The sequence below is a fragment of the Periophthalmus magnuspinnatus genome, chromosome 24 (genome assembly GCF_009829125.3).
Source record: "Periophthalmus magnuspinnatus isolate fPerMag1 chromosome 24, fPerMag1.2.pri, whole genome shotgun sequence".
Classification (NCBI taxonomy): Eukaryota; Metazoa; Chordata; class Actinopteri; order Gobiiformes; family Gobiidae; genus Periophthalmus; species Periophthalmus magnuspinnatus.
This window is the reverse complement of record NC_047149.1, coordinates 18,131,758-18,154,368: the sequence shown is the minus strand read 5'-3', so window position 1 is coordinate 18,154,368 and position 22,611 is coordinate 18,131,758. Positions and strand designations below refer to the sequence as shown.

General features: G+C 37.4%; 1 protein-coding gene across 2 annotated transcripts in view; it reads left to right on the top strand.

The window, feature by feature from the left end:
* opn5 (opsin 5) overlaps window positions 1–22,611 on the top strand; it is a 46,684-nt gene that overhangs the window by 1,450 nt on the left and 22,623 nt on the right. The window contains exons 1-2 of one of the 2 annotated variants that reach the window (XM_055232327.1): window positions 7,690–7,774; window positions 8,280–8,411. In XM_055232327.1, the coding sequence (XP_055088302.1) occupies window positions 8,291–8,411 (121 nt within the window). In that variant the 5' untranslated portion in view covers window positions 7,690–7,774; window positions 8,280–8,290. Of the gene's footprint in view, window positions 1–7,689; window positions 7,775–8,279; window positions 8,412–22,611 lie in introns of those variants that run through there. The other variant, XM_055232326.1, reaches the window with a different exon arrangement.

The following is a 22,611-nucleotide window of genomic DNA, read 5'->3' as shown; positions in this document are numbered from 1 at the left end:
TTAAAAAGCCATATACTTATCAATAGCTGCGGTTACAAGCTCAACAAAATCAGATTAATATCTGATTTGTACATTAAGGACATGCAAACTGCATAACTTGATGTGAGGAGTCAGATGGTCCGTGATCCGAAAGAAATTAGATGATTTTGTGGTTTACATTTCATTTTAATAGACTTTTAGCTCCAAAAATCTGATAATAATCAGATTTTGAGTGTGCATGTGACTGCAGCATTTGACAATTTGAAATTAATAGATCTCGATTTGATTAAAATTGAAAACATTGAAAAAATTTAAATTGATTTGTTTAAAAATTAAAATATAAATTGCAAACCCCTAGGCTTAAATATCATGCTCTTAGAAGAGTTTAAAATGCACATTGTGAACTAAATCCTGCTTTTAAAACACACATCACAAATCTTAATTACTATTCTTATGAAAAATGACATGTTCGTCCCAAATGGTTGAGCCCTCGATGCTTCGTTTGTTGCCAGCGTAAGGTGGGACTTTCAAAGAGACATATTTTCTGTTCTGTTTGCTTTGGGTCATGTTGATGTTGAATGTAATGATGGTCATTGTTCCAGTGTTCCAGAGCCCAAGAGTCACTTTCAGTGCACTCTCAGTCTTCTCCAGATCTACTGCAGCATAACAATGTGACATCTTAAAGACAGAGCAGTTACAATGTGTCATGGTATTGGAAATGGGTACCATCTGAAGCAGTTTTAGTTCCTTAGCAATGATGGATTTTATTTTATTCTGTAAAATATTTCCCTTGATTTGTCAGAACATAAGTGAAGTCAACTTTTAAAGCAAATTGTTTCAGTGAGCTGTGTTACTTTTCCGGTGGAAGGTATGCCACATGATGGCTGTCCATGGAGATGTTATTGCATTGCCGGGGGTGTTCCACAGTATGGCATTAATGTTATCTCTCTCCATTGAGGCGGTAACATCAGGTAATGTGACCGGACTATGTCACAGGTCAGATCTGTTGAGTGGCGACCCTGCTCACAGCAAGAATGCATGTTTATTTTTTCAATTAACCACCTGTAATAAAATAAATGCTTGTTGGTTTAATATGGAACAGTGCAACAATAAGCAGGAGGTGTAAACTCTACCAGAAAAGTTACATAGTGCATCTTTGACTGAAAGGTTAAGACTCACACTGTCTCACTCTTGGGTCACTTTTATTAACTTAGGTATGAGGGCAGCCCCTTCTGCTCCTCTTATATGAGGAAGGTCAGAGGGACTGAAACATTGTGTTAAGTTTATAAAGTAAAAATCTATTAGGCTTCGAGCCTTTTTACCACACGGTCGTGGTGGCCCCCCTCTTGGTGGAGCAGACACCTGTTCGATCCCACAGAAACAAAGTGAAGACACGTCATGTTTAAGCTGATTAAAATGAACAGCAACAGGAGAGTCTGGGTCTTAGCATCTCACTTACGCACTTTTGAGTTTTCGTGTCGTCTTTCCAACATACACAAGACCGGATGGGCAGTGCAACAGGTAAACTACATGGGTTGATGCACATGTAATGACTCTCCTAATGGGGAATAGTGCATTTTTAAAATGTTTTATTAGTCGCCCTCAAATGACCTGTTTGTTTAGGAGCCACAGAGACAAAAATTAAGCAAATGAAATAAACATAACAACTACTCAAGATGTAGACTACTCAAGACTACTCAGATTCAACTTGCCTGATATTTTAAAGCAGCTGTAAAGATGACATTTTCTGGCAACACACACATACCAGCCAGACAGATTACATGTTTTATCATACTTAAAAGTGTAGGATTACCACATATTGATTTAGTCCACACTAATAAGTATGTAAATGTATATTAAAATACCACAGGATGCACAGACCTTCAAACATCCTGCTCTATAGCACATATTACAGTTCTACAGCCTAAAGTTTTCCCAGAGGCTTCTTTTATCCTTCCGCAGTCCTCTCCATCTGTTCTTAATGCTTATGTTCTGAGATTTCATTTGCCCCCCTGTTGTCCACAGAGCACCCCCTGCTGGTGTATTTTGTTGCCCCCTCTGGAGTTGTGTGGTTGGAGCAGTGTCCTCACAGCTGGTGTTAACATATCAGAGGATCGGGAATATAGGCTACAGTATGGAATATGTTACTAGGGAGCTTTGATGCTGCAGTTTTTGTAGTCCATATTTGTAGTCTTTTTGAAGCGCTCCTGCTCAGATGTCCCTCTCGATGCTTCTGGCAGCTGATTAGATGTCAGTATAATGAAGAGATCCATAAAGATGAATACTTTAACTACCCGTTATCCAATGGCACTGTTTCTTTCAGAGGCCATGGACCTCCACCAAACCTGTGGGCGCTAAGTAACCCAGTTTTGGTCATCTCTGAAGTTGTATTGTTAATTCTGTGTGTGACAGAGAACCTGTGAATATTTTACACACAGTACTACTTAATATACACTATTGAATGTTTTTAACTGTAATCTTGATGCACTGAAGAACTGCAGTTTTCATGGAACCTTCTGGAGCAAAGCTAGACCTGGTTTCTCTAGAGTTACATCATGATAACCCTTTGGACTTCCAGCTAAACAAATTAAATCTTGTTGTTTCTGTGATCTATCTCAGATTATAACACAAACATATTGACATGATATTGTAATATTGTTTCTTTTGATAACCATAGCCACAACTATGGAAAAATCTATTAATCTTTACTTAAACTAGTATCGAAACTAGATACTCTTTTGAAGTATCAATTCTACAGAAGTCACATTCACAGGACAGGAAGCCTTAAAATGATCTTGAGTTGTATCAGAACAAGTATAAAACTACATAGACTAGTAGCAAAAGATGAAGTTTAAATCTGTCAGCTGGACAAATCGTTGCAGGAGTGAAGACGTTTCACTGCTCATTCAAGATGCTTCTTCAGTTCTGGTCAGATTGCTGGTGGACACTGTCTTATATGTATCTGAAGGGAGGGGCTAACTACACTGAAACTGTAAACAGCTATTGTCTCCAGTTTCAGCTGAAGCTATCCTATTCAACCTGTAGTGGCCATCTATTGTTCTCTTTGTTCCTGTTTGTTTTGAGTCCAAGGATAGAGTTGTAGATCGGTGAAAGTTTATGTCTCAGGCCCCCATTCCTGTTTAAGGAAGGTTTTTTTCCTAACAAACAAACAAAAAAAAAAAAACCCTGCTTCTTTAACTCCCCTCTTAAACCATTTCTTTTCTCCGGTTAAGATTTGAACCTAAGTATCTTCAAAGGACTGGTTAGTGGCTTCAATTAGTATCCGCCCAATATGAAACCTACCTCGATGACTGAGGGATTACACAGATGTAATATAAAAGAAAGTACTATTGTTTAAGGTTGAAAATCTCGTTCTGTTGTCTGAAGAAAGAGTGTTTTTTATTATCATTGTGCTCTTGGAATTGGTGTTGAAATTTGAGTATTATGACAACACTTTTATTTTTATGGTTACTTGGCACAGCTTCACCAGTGAGTGCTAAAACCAGATCAAACTTAGATTATGAATTAGGATTTGCTTTCATCAAAATAAAGATTACCCAGACAAATATTCAGAAAGGCAACAACAGACCATAACAGCTTTAGATCACATGGAGACTGCCGACTGTGTTACCCTGGAAACATAAAAAACACGGAGTAGGGCTGATATGTATTATATTGTATTTATCAAACCAAGATGTGAAACTTGATACTTGGGGATTTCTAATCGACAAATCCACACCGAATCCTCTGGAAGTAAAACATGTGCTTTGGAAAGTTCAGATTTTGGATGAAGAAATATGGCTATTTTCCATTCACTGGCACTGACATGTTTATGAAATTAATATTGAGCAAGTTTTTTTTGTTTTTGAAAATCAAATCAAATTATCAAAATGTGACTCATTCTTTTTTTTGCCATTTTGCCCAAAGTGCAATTTATTTTTCATATATTTTTTTTTTTTTTATTTCTCCAGTTATGGCATCAGAAAATGGCATCCTATAAACCCTCTAATATTTTTGGAATGCAAAAGTGTCATGGTGCGATTGGAGTGAATGGTCCGACGGTCACATTTCTGAGCTCTATTTCACACTCCTCTGAACTCCCCAGACTATTTCAGGTCACATGTTCTAAGTGGGTGACTGCAATCGTACTGCAGTCAAATTGGTATGAATGCTCCCTGAACTAGGCCTGTCAGGATAACACATTTATAATACATTGCTGAAGTAAATGTAGATGATAAATTATAATAATGAAACAACTTTATGCCACTGACACAAAAACACAAAAACAGATTTAAACCACATAAGTGAAGCTTTTAGGGCTCAAATCGTATCATTTAGCCAAAAAATAACCCAAAAAACTCCCAGTAGTGCAAACAAGGCAAGGCAACAGCTTGTTCATGTGGCACTAAGATGTCAGAGATGTTGCCTGCAAGTCCAAACTCTGCAGTGCCACATATGGAGGTTTTCTTCTGTGATGTAGCAAAGCAGACAAGCTGCTCACCCAGAAGAAACCAGAACCCAGAAATATATTGCATTAAATATAAAAAATAAAATCAAATATTAAATGAAGAAGCATAGGGACTCTTAGAAAGATATGTAGATTGAATGATGATATTGACTTGCACTGGCTATTGCATTTTTGCAGTTTATATCTTCTTTATAATGTGGTTGAAAAGGGTTTACTATTCTGCTTAAAATGGTTGTTACTATGATCTTTATTTCCACTATATTTTCTGTAGCAATATATCACACTTTTTATTGTGATGGTGCGATCCTTGGGGAAAAAGCTTATGAACTACTATGACTACTACTATACTACAACAACTACTACTACTACTACTACATAACTTTGCTTTAGCTTCTTGATATACTCACCTGCTAACTTTGCTAATAATGATGAAATGATCAAACCAAGAAGCCTTTAGATTCACTGAGGCAGTTGTGGGCTTTGTTAAAAGTAAATGCTAGTTGAATCAATAGTGCACTCATTAAAGAAAACCCAGGGGAAGCTTTGGTTGTCATCAGGTCAGTAAAATGTCACTTCTTTGTGGTCCAGCTAATCTTATTATCGATGTTTCTTGTGCACTGGTGCAACAGGGCCTTGAATGCAGTGGACATTTGTATAGTTCTTTCACTCAAAGAACACAGAGGGTATTCTTTACTTCTTTCTGAGAGATACAATACAAGTATTATGTGATATTTTTACTTCAAAAACTGTATTAAATAAACAATGCATTTAAAAGAATCACCTTGCCACTAAACTGTCATTTTAACGAGAATAGGAATGTCAGGATGATAAGGTTAATGGTAAACGCAGTTGATCAGGATCTCTTCTATTTGAAGTCACTGCATTTCAGCATAAAACATTCACATGCATTTAAATATAATGTTTAATTAAATTAAAGTTGTCCCTTGTACCTTTTGTGGATGTATGAGTTTTCGATAACAAAACTACAGCCCGTAGTTAATTGACGCAGCGCGGCAGATGGAGCATTATTCAGTATCTCGGGGCTGGTCGTCTTTAGTTATATTGTATTGTTGTGACTTTATAATTGAATTGGACATGAGGACCGAAGAGAACAGAAACTCATTACAACTTTAAGTTTATTGTTCTAAACTTTATGCAGTCTGTCCCCAGGTGGGTTTCCTTAGTTCTTTCCATTCCTCCATTTAACTGACATGATCTCTTTGTGGGTTGGGATTAGTGGGCTGCAAATATATTGGAGTTATCACAATAATATTACCATATTGCCCACCCATGTACAAATCTCTCCATGGCCTAGCACCAAAGTACATCTTTGACATGTTAGTGCCATATGAAACATCTCACACTCTGAGGACTTCAGGGACCGGCCTCCTGCTGGTGCCCAGAGTCTGGACTAAATATGGAGAATCAATGTTTCAGTTTTATGCAGCTAAAATCCAGATGTGAGACAGGCCTCTATTCTAACAAAAACACAATTTATTTCCTCTCTTTTAAAATAAATTGAATACTCATTATGTTTTTATTCACTTTTGTTTTATACCAAAGCACTTTTAATTACAAATGGTGCTCTACAAACAAACTTGCCTTGCCTTCTGCCAATGTCTGATCTATATAATTGTTATCTCCCTTTGCTGAAATCCACCTGCCTCGTAATCCTCTGCACTCAGATGCAGTTTCCATTGTCAGGCGTCTCTCTAGAGTCTGCCTCATTAACTCTCCACGTCTCATAAAACACGATCACCCCCCTCCCTCCTCTATTATCATCCAAACTTGTTTCTATTGTTCAGTCCACAGCCTTGTTGTTGTCACCTGTTGTCCGTTTAGTAAGGGTTCCATGTTGGCTCATATCAGAGAAGCTATTCAGTTGGCTGGACATTTTTGTATGTAAATAAAGAAAAAAAACTAATTAATAAACCTCACCATCTGCAAACATGTACCTGTTTTTTGAATCTATTGGGGGAATTGTTATACTACAATACAGCAGTACCAAATGAAGCATATTTACAAAACAGTGCTCAGGTTGACCAATCACCTCATAGTATTTAAGCCTAAATCCTAGTTCTACCTTTGTCAAGAAAGAAAACATGTCTGTGGGTTGAAGACCAGCACTTTATTATTAAACTATAGTGCGAGGCAAGGGTGACGGAGGGCTCGTGTTGAATGGATGTGAAATACCGGCTTGACTATTATGTGGAAGAAAAGAATTACAGAGAAAGGCAGAGGCTGTTAAAAGCAGCACAACAACCTACAACCCTAACCTTACGCAACACTTGAGACTCTCACAAATACATGAAGTCTGTCAGAACATAACTTTGGGGTTTGTAGGTTATTGTTAATACGTCGCATGTCAGTAGTGCAAGTGTTATTTAAGTTCAAATATTGTGCAATAATAATGATTTTGACGGAAGCAAGGCTGACAATCTGTGCCATCGGCCCCTCTGACCACCACCATCCACCAGACACGTAACACATTCATACATTGGTAAGTGTCCTACCTGAGGACACACCGACATTACTCTGTCATCACATAATTTGTAGCTCCAAACAAAGTGATTTCGAATTGGACGAGAAGGTGTGTTTTGGCTACTTGCTGAAGGGTTTAAATTAGAAGGTGGAGTGAACATTTCAGACAAGCTACCGTCGCTTGTCCGAATACACCCCTAGTTCAATACCACATAAAATTGAGGGTGATGATCGCGATACCCATTATGTGTGCATTATGTTCCAATGTTAAAGTCGGCTTATATAAGGTGAAAATATGGCCTACATTTTGCTACCCCTGTATGGCACCACGGCATGTTTATGTCATCTCTTGAATCAACAACTCTATATTATGAACAGTGAATAATGCATACAGTTTACTTTCATGTGTATGCATTTTATCACACATTATTTTTGCTCTTTAGTCTTATATCAACTTGACCCCGTTTACCCCATTTATGTACCAGCACAGGTTAACCCAGTTTTTATAATCACACATTAAATTCAAAACATTAACAGTAAAAATACACTATGTAACTTCCCAGTGGTGGGAGGGGGTCTGCCACTATTGTGACTTTAATTGCTTTGCCTAGAATTTTCCACAGTATAGCATTAAACTTATCTGATATGCAATTGCACGTGTTTTTATTGCTCAAAGATACCTTGAAAAACATGAATTCTTACAGTGAGCGGGGTCGCCTTTCCACAGATCTGGCTTAAAACATGACCTGCTGGTACCAACTGCTTTTCTCCTTGAAGATGGATAAGGTGAATGTCATACTGTTACCTGAGACCCAGAATACACACTTCTTCAATACTTAAGAAGATGTGAGTATGGACACTGGTGAATATCCCTGTTTTCAAATGGGTGTGATTGACAGGTGGATTAGCCAATCAGGAACACGCATGGTCTGTTGTACTGAAATTTTTTAAAAAATGGAACAATATCACAGAGGGCTGAAAAACATATCGGATTTCTGAAGAATCAATGAGCCAAGCACTAAACTCTGTTAATCTGAGATGAGGTCAATTTAATTTTATTTGTTAGTGACCAGTGAGCTCCTTCATTTCACAAGCGTCACTGAAAAAAAATGAATCTGGTTGCACAATCACGTCTGGCCGGGCTGCAGCAGAGAGCGTGGGGGACCAGACTGATATCAATCTGTATAAAAAAGTACAGAGAGATATTCTGAATTTCCCAGACAAGTCACACTGTGGAACACTCCAGGCAAAGCAATACAATCTCCATGGAGACAAGCAAGTTACACGTAAAATGACTCTCCCTGTTAGTAAAGTAAATTTGATAAAGCAATAATGTGTTTTGTGTGTGTAGGTCTCACGCTGATGGAGAACGACACGTGGCACCAAGCGTACGTCCCTCACTACCTGCTCAGAGGAGACCCCTTCGCTTCCAAACTCTCCCCAGAGGCCGATATCGTTGCAGCCTTCTATGTTTGTATTATAGGTGAGTGTCTGCTGTCATTACACTCATGTCATCTGTGCATCTGCAGTGTCGAACGGTCCATTTGATTCACTTTACACAGAAAAGCTTTTCACATTTACTCCTGTGCACTGCCAACTCAATATTTGAAATTTGACACGCTATAATTATCCAGTACATTTAGTATTCTGTCATTCTCTCAGCATAGGTCTGTCTTGAGATTCTAGAGCACTTTTGTACTGAATGCCATATGGGGAATTGTGGTATCAGATTAGCAGGTACGTCTTGGAAAAACATGTAAGCGGTTGCATAATTCAACTTCAGATATGATAAATACAGTAGTCTACCATTTCCATGTGCCTCTGATCCTTATAATCCCCTAAAGGCCTATTATAAAAAGCCACACAGCCCTGTCTGATGATGGAGTGAACTCAGCACAGCAGTATCTTCTTTTTAAATAGGAGATTAATACTTAATACTTATGTGCAGCACTAAGTTTATCCTTTAAACTTCAGCCTTCAGCAGGGTCATAGCTCTTAATACTCCGTCTACATTGGGTCTTTTGATGTACAAACCCTGAGAGCCATATAGTTTAACCTCTACAGACACCGATTTCAGTAGTTTATCTAAAAAAAAAAGAAAAGAAAAACGTGGTCAGATATATTGTAATTAGACATTTCTCTTCCCAAATTTCTCCCTAAGCAAAAAAAAAGCTAGCATAACTAGCTCCTTCATATCTACGTGACCTCCTTAATGCCACATCCACCTGCTACTCCAGCCTGTGCTGACAGATTACAAGCTTTGAGGTGATTCTAAAAAAGGTCAGTGCATCACTAACACTGAGGTGACACTGGAAAACCTGCGCCAATTAACATTACGCCTCCACAATTAAGTGAGCAACACGGAGTTTGTTTTATAATAGACAATAGGATGTGCTATGGGAACACATGTGTACATAAACCCAACATCATGCTTTACATTGAACACACGATGGAAAAAAACTCAATATTTTTCATTAATAATACTATAAAGGTGCACTATGTAACTTTTGTGGTAGAGGGTCCGCCACCATGGAGACGTTATTGTTTTGCCGTGTCTATGTTGCAGTTATTCATTGACATGTTTTTCCTATTTCTCAAAAATATATTGAAAAACATGCATTTTTACAGTGAGCATGATCGTCTCTCCACAGACCTGACCGGTAACTTGGGCTGGTGGTAATTTCTTGCCTCCATGACGATAAATTTAATGCCATACAGTGGAACATTTCAGACAAAGCTTGTAACTTCTATTGAAAGACAAGCAGACCCTTGGAATTTCACTCTAATAGAATGTCCAATCTCATTTTATACAAACGTCAATTCAGATTTACGTTCTGTTTGTGAGACTATAAAGATTTACTCAAACCCCTGCTGTAACTTCCCATGGGTCTCCCCCTGGGAACATAGAGGACATTCCAGGGAGCAATGAACTATTTTAGATTCCCCTGGAGCGAACTTTCTCCATGCTGTTTGTCAAAAATCACAATTTTCTTCTTTAACTTGTTGCAAATTCCAGTTTCTGAATTACACTGGCACTTGGGATAGCAAATAGTTTGGCTGTTTGAACACTTGAGCTACAGGGCATTCCAGAGTTCTGTGGTACAATTAGCTTTTTAACAGTTTTGACCTAATTTACGGCTATGATCTGTCTCCGTATGCAGAAATAAACATGTTAAATATATACAGGTTGGCTTTATATATAAACCAGTGGGCTACACTATGGGTGACGTCACACTCACTTAGTCCACTTCTTTTATACAGACTATGGTTAAATGGCAATAACAATTTTCCACAATAAGAAGATCAAAGTATCTGGGTAATTTTTTGTGTTTCCAAATTGGCTTGGCTTTTATGTCAACCTTGTTCTAACAGAGCATACAAAAGCATGTCCATATTTTGTATTAAGTGAATTATGCATTATTTTTGCTCCCATCCCGTATGTTAATCAGTGATACATTCGATAAGCTCATTCATCTGCTTCACATATTCCCAACTGTTTAAATTAGACTACTACAGCTTCTGACAGTGGGCAGTATCAGTACTGTCAGAAAAGAACTAATAAATCATGCTTGACCAATTTACATTTACATAAAAGACAGGTGCATTGTGGGTACTCATGAATATAATATGTCCCATTATTGGGAATCGTTCTGATTTCTGATGTATCCCTCTAATTGCTATTGTCAAGGTGTAAAGGACCAGTGGGCAAATCATGTTCCCAGGACAATCTCCACAGCTAAATGGTCATACTGAGCAGGTCCGTATGGGTTTCAAAATCAGTCAATAGAAGTGCATCATCGCATTGCACAGGACGCAATTATTTATATGTCATAGAATCTCTAGCCCTGTAGAATGGAATGTCTTGGTAACCCTGTAGCTCAGACCTCTAAACATGTTCTAAAATATACAAGACTTTTGTATTTATTAAGTGAAGTGTCGGTGAGTGACCAGGGACCCTTACCATGACATAGGAATGTGCAAGTGCTTGTATTGTTTATTATATTAAAAATGGGAATCGGAATATACTTTTTTCTTTCTTCTTGTTATTTTTCTCAGAACCACCCATTCTAGGTATTTACAATTTTTTAAAAGGCGTCAGCACCCCCCTACACACACAAAAAATTGTATTAAGAGATGAGAACCCACCAAAAAAATGCCCCTAGAATCCCGAAATTTGACACAGAAGTAGATAATGACAAGATAAGTAAATGTATTATGATGGTAACGCCTTCTGCTCAACCAGATGTCAGCCAGGTGTTGTCATGTTTTTAACAGATGATACTTTGATGAACTCCTCCTTGGCCATTTGTCGGAATAGTCTTAAATTGAATGAAATGTTCTAGAGTAGTGGGCATCAAACATTATCCAAATTGCTTGTATACATTCGGTCTTTTTGCACCATAACTGCAGAATTTGCCCAAATTGTTAAAATTTCCAGTTCACATAATTTGCTCCCCATTTGCACATACAAATCTGAATCAGTTAAATCAGTTAAACCTCCTGCCCTAAACCTACTCAACACAAAAGAATGGAATTTGGTGTATTAGCGCCCCCTACAGAGTGAAACAAACTTTCATATGCGTTGGCACGGACGAGGCCTGATCATTGCCACTTGTGGCTATATTTAAGCTGTTAATCTTTTAGTTTAGGTATTGCGTTTAATAGGAACCCAAAAATAAAAACAAAAATCACAAATCTAATTCCAGTTGCAAGACTATGAAATTACAATACAGATCTTAACTTCACAGTATGGATGGATCTCCTGCAATAAAGTGAAATAGATAAATAGAGTTGTAAGAAGAGACAAGAGGTTGGGGTTCTAATGCAGGGGAAGTTTATTTAACATCACCACTGGAGACATAAACCCTCAACCCTCAAGACATTGTCATTATTGTCCAGCATTGCTCATTCCAGTCTAGTCCAGTCCAGTCTGGCAATGGTGTTATAAGGAGTTATTATTGCCTACCCCTGATATGGAGTGTAAGGTTCCCACTGGAATATGCACAGCGACCATCCACTGATAATAACTTCACCCCAGTAGCATTGAGCCCATTAATGTTTGAGACCACTTGAATTGATCTGGTAGTTAATCGCTGCTGTCTATAAATACCATAATGACAGCTTTAAACAGCCACATTAGTCACAGACACGTTGCTTAATTGTGTTGTGGAGTTAGAGTATAGACCCCTTGCTAGTCCTTTCTCTCCTCACCTCTCTGATTGCCAACTGGTCCAGAACACTGCACGGTAAACACAACAACAATGTTTCAAGTCAATTATCCTTAAACCTGAAAGATGTTGTGTCTCTTGTTGGTACTTACGGATGAGGCAGCAGCTATGTCTGAAAATACAAGCCTGCTAGATTCATCTTCACTGGAGTATAAGTTGATTGATTGATTTTTCGGTTAATTTGAATTTATTATTGTGTCTTGCATAGAAAGAATGCCATGCCATTAACAAAATACAATAGTCCAGACGTGTGTTACAGAAAAACAATAGACTCATTTAAACAAACTCATCTGTCGCTTCTTCCAGACTTTACATAGAAATGATGCCAACTTATAAACGTTAGAATTAAACAACCATTTCATCTTGTTGTCGTCATTGTTGTCAGTGATTACACCAGAACATTGGGTGAACATTTCATTAAATAAAGGATTTCTAAATTCATCATAAAATGGACAATACAACAAAAAATGAGCTTCACATTCCACTTCTCCCAACTCACATAAACCGCAAAGTGTTTCTTCTTCAGGGGCTTGAGAAAACCTTCCAGTTTCTAAAGCCAGAGGAAGGAGTAGTGATGATGTAAGTAATAAGAAAGTAGTGATGGTCTATTTGGTGAATTTAAAAAAAAAAAGGTGAATTAAATTGTTCCTTGATGTAAATTCCTTTGAGTTGTCATTAACTCATAAAATGACTATGGCTGACCAAAATTGCTTTTCTTAGGCCTGAGTACCACAAACTGATAGGGCCTATGGATAATTCTGACAAGAGGAGGGGTCTTGGTACGGTATTGAGGCGTATATATTGAAATTTAAACTGATAATCTGCATGTAGTTACGACAAAATGGGACAGTGATGGGTTAAATGTGTTTTTATCATTCATGTGTGGAGACTCTGCAATTCTAAATCGATGTATTTTATTACAATCATTATATTGTTTGGAAACTGGGTCCACTTTGCAAACCCTGCCAGTAGCTCGTCACTCCTCATATCCACCCTTAGCAAATACCACGTAGTTCATTATTTGTATGTCCATGGGTGTGGTTCACTAATGAGATATCTGTGGTGTTCTGAATTCAAATATAACAAAATCAATACAGAGAAAGCATCAGAGGTTGAAGTCCTTGACCCAGTTTTTATGGGTTGTGTAGCTTTTACTCGCCCTGACATTTATCTATCCTTGTGAGGACTTTTCCTTTTGACCGCTTGATCATATAAAAGTTTCATACGTTGGATAGTGCATAGTAACTGCAGTTGGAAATAGTCTTTGTAATACTGTTGTCATTATGGCTTCATAGTATTGGAAGCAACTGCAACACATCTGCTGTTGTGTTAATTGCAGTTGCGCAAAACATTCCATGCATTCATTAAAATTCAATCTGACATGGCTGGATGCTCCACTGGATTCTTGTGAAGCTGGTGCTATCACACTCCTGATTGGATATCTGCTCTGGTTGGTTGGAGACATGGAGGTCAACTACATATGTAAGAAAAACTTTAGTGTCTGGATTTTGACACATTTGGATTCACATTTACTGATTTTTGTGGGATTTTCTTTTTTGTTTCAACCTTTTCAGATCTCGATTTTGGTCGTTAAGTTGGACCTTTTTTTGGTGGAATTTTCTAACAGTAATTTAATTTGTCATTTAGACAAACTGTGGGAAGTAAACATTCAGTGAGCATCTTTGACTAAAACACCCCAGGAGCTGAAGATGAGACCTATATCTTCACACACATACACACACACACGTGCCCCTATCATACTTGTGTAGGCTCTGCTGGCCTCATCACATGATCAAACACCCAGAGAACATGTGGTTGAAGTCCACAGTAATCTCATCAGCCCCTCCTGAGCTCGGCCTCCTGGGGTGAGAAATGCTTCCTCACATGAACATTCTGAATGAACAGCACAACAGGAAGTGCACTGTACCTCTCTCTGTTCTATTTTAATACTCACATCACATGACTTCAGCTTCAAACACAAAGTCCTTTTTAAGCTGTTCAATACAACCCCCCGCCTGAAGAAACTGAACATGGTAATGAAGCTGAAGGACTTTGGGGAAATATCGACACAGCAATTTTCTGACTGATATTTTGCAATTATTATTTTTTTTCTCCATTTTTATGTCCAAGGGCCTTATTAACTCTGGATGTGATTGAACCATGAAAATGAATCACCCCACTTACATAGTTTAAGCCTTTCCTTTGTCAGTTTATTATTATTTGTTTATTTGGCGGAGAATAGTTTTGCTAATGAACTTGCATCATAAGATACATGCATGTAAACACAACTGATTGTAGTCAGGGGCAATTTTCCATCCACTGTTCTGCATTTGATCTCACAAACATGCTCCCATTCCATACTGGAGACAAGGCAAATGAAGTGTCTTGGTAGGTAGTATAGCCATTTGAATTTTTTGTTCAATTATTTGTCTAGCCCAATAGTATTTCATGATTGTGTGGGAGTTACAGCAGCAGGAGTCATTTATTCCATTCAATTACCAGAGATGGAATGTCGACCTTGCCCTTCTATAATGGGAGTATGTCAATACACGATAAGACTTCTGCTCACTTCTAGACAACTCAGCCATTTTGCCAAGAGCAGAGCTACCAGGACAGAGCAGCCTTTAATCCCCCCACATCAGCATCAAATGGGTCTGGTACCACATGTCCTCTGGCACATACAGCAGTCACATTTTGTTACAATTTAGATTTAGCAGTAACTGGCTGTACTGCTACTGTCATTTCCTTATAGTAAGTGATATGTAACCCTCTGACGAAACATATTTTGAGTATTTCAATAATCTATACTTTGTCACCATTAGGGATGGGACAGTATTAAAATTTAGACCAAAATAATCGTAATTAACAATATTATCACAATAATGGACCAAGGCAGTATAATGTCCTCGTATGTGCACACCAGGACCTTGTAGAGAAAATAAATGTATTTATAGGTAGGTTATAGGTATTCAGATTAATTCATGGTTGTTGCAAAGCCATGTGCCACTGCTAGCAAGCTGTGCAAAATTCTTCATTTCAGCTAGTGCTAACTGAGTGATAGCAAAGTCGACACAAACACACATTCATACACATCCAAACTAACACAAACTACATTCAATAGTTCATTTTACATGGTATGTTACTCAGGTTTGTCAAACCATGCAGGATGGTTGTCTTGTAAATGTGCATGTAAGTTGCTGGCGTTTGCCCTCGGACCTGTATTTTTTTTCAGCAGGCTCTGCTGTTTGAAACAAAAGACCAACAAGATAAGCCACCAAAGCCATAATAATTCCACGCATCAGACTTCACCTTGTTGAGTGGAGGATATAAATGTCACTGGGCTCCGGAGCCACTGCCTGCCCACGAGCCATGACAGTGACTGAGGTGCAAAACCATCCCCAAATCAGAATAAGCATAGAAGCTACCACGTTTCATTGCTATGACAGAGGCCCCTTTGTGGAGAAACACCAGAACTAACATCTAAACATTGTATTGAAACCAGAACCATGAGGCAGTCTGGTGCCGCAGAGGCGTTTATAATTGTGTGCAATGATCGCGATTATTAAAAAAATGCCACAAACGATTAATTGTGGACGTTTTTATCGCGATTATCGTATATTGTCCCATCCCTAGTCACCATTACTGTTGTCATGACACATATGCAAGTTTAATTTCAATGCTAATGATCAAGCTCGATACCAATTTTCTATGTGAAGATGTGAATTGTAATAAAAAAGTTACAGTATGTAATTTTCAACTAAATGTGTTTATTGTGTGTAACTACATGGACATACTAGTACTGGAAAGAACAAGATAGTTAAAAGTATCAGTACCTGCTCAAATGAGTATTTGATTATAGATTTAGTATTGCTTAGTATTTGGGTATTGATTTTTTTATTTTAATTTTAAATTTTTTTTGCATCTGTCATAATAACTATATCAGTCAAACACTAAAACTACGCTCTTAATACATCTTTTGTAGATCATATGAGTAAGTTCGCCGCCTGTGTTAGACATACATTTGAAAAGCATTTACTATTGAAAGTCACGATTGAAAAAATACACCATGCAAAACCTTGTGTTGCTTCATTTTTTATTGATTTGCAACACAACAGCATAGTTTACCTCCTCCAAGTCTGTTACAATGGCCCTTTGTTTGGATCATATTAAGTGACTGGGCATGACTTGGATTGTAAAGAAACTTCCACAAATTGAATCACGGTTCATTCTATTTGAAGCAGTTATGTCTGAAATGTCTTGCGTTCTGGCTGTAGTCGCTCTGTGTGCATACTCATTGGGTTTTTGGACTTGTGGGAAATGCTGACTGATTGAACCTGAACTGCTGCTTTAGTTGGCTTCAGTAATGAGTCACGTTGTTGACCAAATAAATAGTCACATTTTTACATAGCGCTTTTCCACCTTCATGGCACTAAAAGCGCTTTACATCAAGGAACCTCTCACCCATTCACACACGCATTCATACAGCAGTGTATGCAGACACGGGGGCACGGAGGAATTGCACCTCCAACGTGTGAGTCTGGTCACTGAACCAATGATGTTTATGTCGAGAGCAAGATTTGAATAGCCAACCTTTGGATCAATGAGCAAACACTAGCCACTGTATGCCATATGGCTAGGGCTGTAGACCTTTAGTTGTTTAGTCAATGAATCTGTGTATGAATCGACTACTCATTTTATTTCGATTATAAGGACTTCTAAGTGAGTGAGTTAACTGAAGATTTGATATTTATATGTAAAAAGGCAGATTAAACATGAGCCACAAGTTTTAGTCTTTATATTTCCTAATACTTTCTTTCTGCATAAATAGTTGTTTTTGCATGAACTCCTGTACAGTTGTTGAGAGAACATTTGGATCAGATACATGGATATGTGTAATAGTTTGGAGAGGTTTTGCCACGTCCCCTTATTTGATTATCAAGGCATGTCTTTAAACCAAAAACATCATACTCCCCAAATTTTGGATTTGTCTCACATTTTGGATTTGTAAAAACAATTTGCCAAAACTAAAACTTTTGTCCATTTGACAGAATAGAATTTTGAGTGAAGATGTTTCACTGCTCCAAGTGGCTGCTGATTGCACATTGCTGGTGGACACTGCCTTATACCTGTCTGAACACTGAAAGTAACACACCGGTTTATGTACAGTTTGTATTTGTTAGCTAGGTCTATTGAACTACATTAAGTGTGAACTGTGCCTGAGTCATATTTTGCATAATCACTCAGACACCCTAATGGGTGCTCTCACGCCTGTAGAATACTGGCTATCACTATTGTTTTCCTTGTTTTGATTTATGGTCTGAGGGTTGAGTTATAAATGGGAGATAAATGATGTCTAAGGCCCCATTTGTGTTCAAAAATTGATTGTTTTTCCTAGCAAAAAATGCTTCTTTAACTCTGCTCTCAAACCATTTCTTTTCTTTGGCTATGATCTTAGCCTGTATTCTAATAGGGGTGAGAGAACTCATTAGGGGCTTGAACAATGCAAAATATGATTCAGGCACAGTTCACACTTTGTGTAGTTCAATAGATCTAGCCAACAAACAGAAACTGAAAAGAAAAAAGTTAGTTTCAGTGTAGTTAGCTCCTCTTTTCAGACAGATATAAGGTAGTGTCGACCTTCAAATCTGACCAGAACTGAAGAAGCCGCTTGGATGAACAGGGAAACGTCTTCCATCTAAAACCTTTGTCCCGTTGACAGAACTGAATTTTCTTTTGAATATGGATCATACTTCGACGACTGAGGGATTACATACACAACAATTTGCCAACCATAAAAGTCAAATTAATGTAACCCTACTTATTGTATAGGTTGTGGAAGTTGGTGGTGTCTTGGTGTAGGTTTAGGAGTATTTCCATTATAAGACGTAGCTGTTTGTTTGTGTCGGTTATTATTTACTGCCAGCATTCCATTTTGTATGCCTCCACAAAAGCATAAAGATAATGGATTTAATCTGCGTGTTTAAGCAATGGTTATCTCGAGCCCACAGTGTATAAGGAAGTGACTAATCCTGAAGAGGCAACGCTCAATCAAAAACAGAGGCTTGAATGAGTGTAAACATGGCTCTCAAACACAAGCTGTGGATTCACTCAGAGATCTGTGTGTGTGGTCTGCCTCACTGCAGGAGGAGGAGAACTTTATATTATATTTATCCTTTAGTGTAAGCAGCACAACAAGCAGCTTCTACTGCAGTGTAACCAAAGGTATGGCCCTAGATAAACATGCATCTGGTCAAAGAATGAACAATAGTAATAATAATTAAAAAAAGCAAAATGGTTGAAAGGTTTATACAACATTTATTTTTTTGTATGAAAATTGCAATTGTCATTAGATTTGCTATTTGCTGTTTCAATCAAGATTCTTATTAATTCTATTGGGGCTTAATAAACAGCAGGTAGAGTCTAAAAAATGACAAAAGAGCAGTTTTCTTTGCAACACTGTTAAATATTTTGTTTAACAATATGGAATCGACTGCGTATTATAATTGTTTGATAGTATTGAAATGGCAGACTGAATGGTCATAAAATTGCAAAGGCTATGAATATCTGAATAACATATTTCCTGTTATTCAGATATTTTACACCAGTCAAGCTGTAGTTTGTTGTGAGTTTTTATCTTAATTATTTCCTTGTTCCATTCTGCAGCAGCCATAGAAACAGTTTTATTAGGTCACTGTCATTCAAATGAACAGAGGCTCTGCACAAAATTATGTGGGCTTATGCACAGCTTAACCATCAGGGCTGGACATTATGCTCTTTATTGCCCACATGTTCCTGCACAGATTGTACAGGGGCATGTAAAGAGACTAGTTGCTTCCACACAACGCTGCTATGTACAACTCATTTTAGAGGCATAGAGAAACACTATAGATATAGACTGGTCTCCTCAGGAGTATTGCTGCACAGGCTGCTGTCAGATAAACTCTGCTATGAGTTGTAATGAATACACAGCCAGATTGAACTGTCAGATAGAACTGTCAATATTGCTTTGCCTGAAATTTTCCACATGGGTCAGTGGTTAGAGCACTGCCTCCCCCAAGCTGAAGGAGGAAGGATCGATTCCCGCTCTGACCAAGTTGTCATGTCTCTTTGCCCACTTTGTTTTATTATTATTATTATTATTATTATTATTATTGTTATTATTATTGTTATTATTATTGTTATTATTATTGTTATTATTATTGTTATTATTATTATTATTATTGTTGTTGTTGTTATTATTGTTATCATATTGGCATTAAACTTATCTATCAAAATTACAGGTCATATCTGTGGAAAGGCAGTCCTTCCCTGTAGCAGAAAAGTTCCATATTGCACTTATAAGCTACAAGATAAATGGGACTGGAACAACATTTTGTGTGTTTACAATGAGAATGTGAATGACTTGAGGCTATGCTACACATGTGGCCCATTTTCTACAGTGCAGTGATCTACAACAAGCAAGAGTTTTGCAAAGCAATTCAATACAGTTTCTTATTATATTCTGCAGGTGTAAATCTGGGTCCTATTGATGTCTGATAGTGGCTAATGTCTCACATCTCACAGGCAAAAGCTGATGGACTCATCAAAAGAATATTTGTGGGGTACTTTGACCTTAATAGTGCCACTGGTAAAGGATTCATAATAAAGAGCATGTATTATTACTAAGTGCATTTTGAAAGGCACAATTGAATTAACAGTGCAATCCAACAAGGTAAGAAACAGTAATTATCGCTCATGGAATGGAATATTCATGAAAAGATGTGCAGATTATTATGTATTTTTTGTGATAACATAATTTGAGGAGTAAATACATATTGTATAGGCCACTCCCCATAAATGTTGTAAGAATTTGCAGTCAGTCATGTTGTCAGTCTAAATATGTGTTTGTTAGTATGCACAGTATCTTAAAGGATCTGAAGAGCTACCATGGCGGGGCTCAAATGCGGAGGTCCACTGTTGGTCCACTGTTGGTCCACTGTTGGTCCACTGTTGGTCCACTGTTGGTCCACTAGATGATCATTTCAGGCAGAGATTGTCCCTGTGACTGGAGGCTGTGTTTACACTGCACTCACTTCTGTAGTGTGGAGGTGGGACAGGTACCGGGCACCAGCATTAGCTCATTTTCAGACTAGCATAACATTTTTTCTGCAGTAATAAAATGCCTATTTATATCTGCTGTTCTATTCTGTGAAATAACAAACATAAATTTCCCACAGCTCATGTTTAAGTGTGGGATTTCACAGCTGATTCTCACTGTTGGCGTCTGCACAACAAAGTGTCACCGTTATTGTAAAGAACAGTAAAAATACATAACTCATAGCTGGTTAGCCATGTTTTGTATTTTTGTATTACTTTGCATTTCTGTGTGTGTGCTACTTGTGTTTCTTAGTTGTTAGCATTTTTTTCCCTGATTGTTGAATCATTAGCATTTGTGCAGTGTTTTGTTTAAACTCCAAGTCCATGGTGAATGTGCTATGCTGCCTGTCTACAAAAACTAACTATATATCTATACATCTATATTGAATTCCACACTGAACATTGCTCTTGTTTTGTTTTCAATTCTCTCTGTAGCCCGGCGCTTGTGAGAAACGTAACGCAATTATTTATGAAATAGTTATCGCAAGTGGTATTCTGAATAAGACATAAATTGCTTCCCCAGTGGTGAGAGAATTGCTTGAGCTGATTCATGAGTTACAGGGAGAATGATAAATATATTTGCAATGACTTTCACATCTTCATATCCACGGTTCATAGGTTTGGTTTGGGGAATGGAAAATTGGGTCCATTCTCAGCCATGGCACTGGAACTGTATACAGAATACTTTACTACAGTTTTGTAATGATACTAAAATTTCAAACCCGATTTCAATACTAAGGAATATAATTGATACTGATTTGTTGTTACTGAATTGATACTGATTTGGAAAAAAAAAAAAAGACACTTTCTTTAGGGATTTCATTGGTTTAAGAGAAACAGTTCCTTTCTGATTTGAGAGACTTTGTGAGGACCCATAGAGATCCTTTCCCCATTCAAAAAACATAATATTTTGATTGTTTAATTGCTATGACCACCAAGGGCAATCTTGAAACATATGAAAAGAATGTGATTTTCAACATAAAAAAAAATGTACTTTCTTTTATATTATCATGTGGAGTCATACCTATGTTATGCCTATGTCATGCAGATAGGGCCCATAGTGGTCCATGCTCTTTTGACAACCCTACTATACTATTATAATTATGTGTACTTATATATAGTGAAAGAACTGTACAATTTTCAAGGGCTTCACATAGACTGATGTAAAAGCATTGGAATATTCCTCCACTCTAGTCCACATATGGATTAACTGATATTCAGGAGCAGGACCATGCCTCAACCTCCTCCTGCTCCTCTCCAATGAACCACAGCTCACCTCAACCACACCTTTAATTACCCAGAATCCCTATTTATACAAGCCTATCCCAGCAACACCATATGTCTCTGCTCACGCGACTCCTCATATACATCATATACATTTGTTGTGGTGTCGTCCTTGCTAGTGAATAAAATAATAATATAAAACAGTAAAAGCAATACAAGAATTACACTACAAAACGCTAAATGCTAAATAAAGCAAAATAAATAAATAAATAATAAAATGAATAAATAAAATAAAGATGAAATAAATAAAAATGTATATGATTAATAAACAATAAAAAGCACCACCATTCTACATGCTTGTTTCCATGGACATGTTATTGCTTTGCCTAGAATATCCCACAGTTTGGTTTAATTTTAACAAGTTCTTCTCTCTCTGAAAATATGCTCCCCTGATGATTACAGATCTTTGCACTTGACTAAAAAGTCACAAATATATTATTAAACTACGCTGTATATAGAATCTGTTAAAGTTTGAGATGGAACATCGCTGGAGTCCTACTGAGAAACCAATGAGATTAGAGGCAATGGAGAGATCATGTGGCCCGCCTTTGAACTTTTAAATCCGATTAAATTAAACATGAAAATTAAGTATTCACTTTTTTTTTTTTTTTTTTTTTTGCAGATTATTAAAAGTAACTGTTATCTTAGGACAGTTGCAAGACAAAGTGAATGAACCCTGTTACCCCCACATCATGTTTTATACTCTCTCTCTGCCATTTGAAGTTGAAATATAAAGAAGAAAACCAGGGCCTTATGCATTATTTGAGAATAAGGCTGTGCAACAAATCCATTTTTAATAGTGATTACAATTATTGATCAAACCAATGATAAAAACAATTCGATTAGAAACGGATTTATAGCAGTTGTTGATTCCTTCTCTCCTGCCCTGCTTTGAATCTACAATGGCTGTTAAAACATGTGTGAAAAAAATATTCAAAAGATAGAAAGTCTTGACTATACATAATAATTAATTGTTCAGAGGCCACTGTGTTATTTTTCTGGTGCCATGGAGACAATTGGGTGATGCCACTGGGC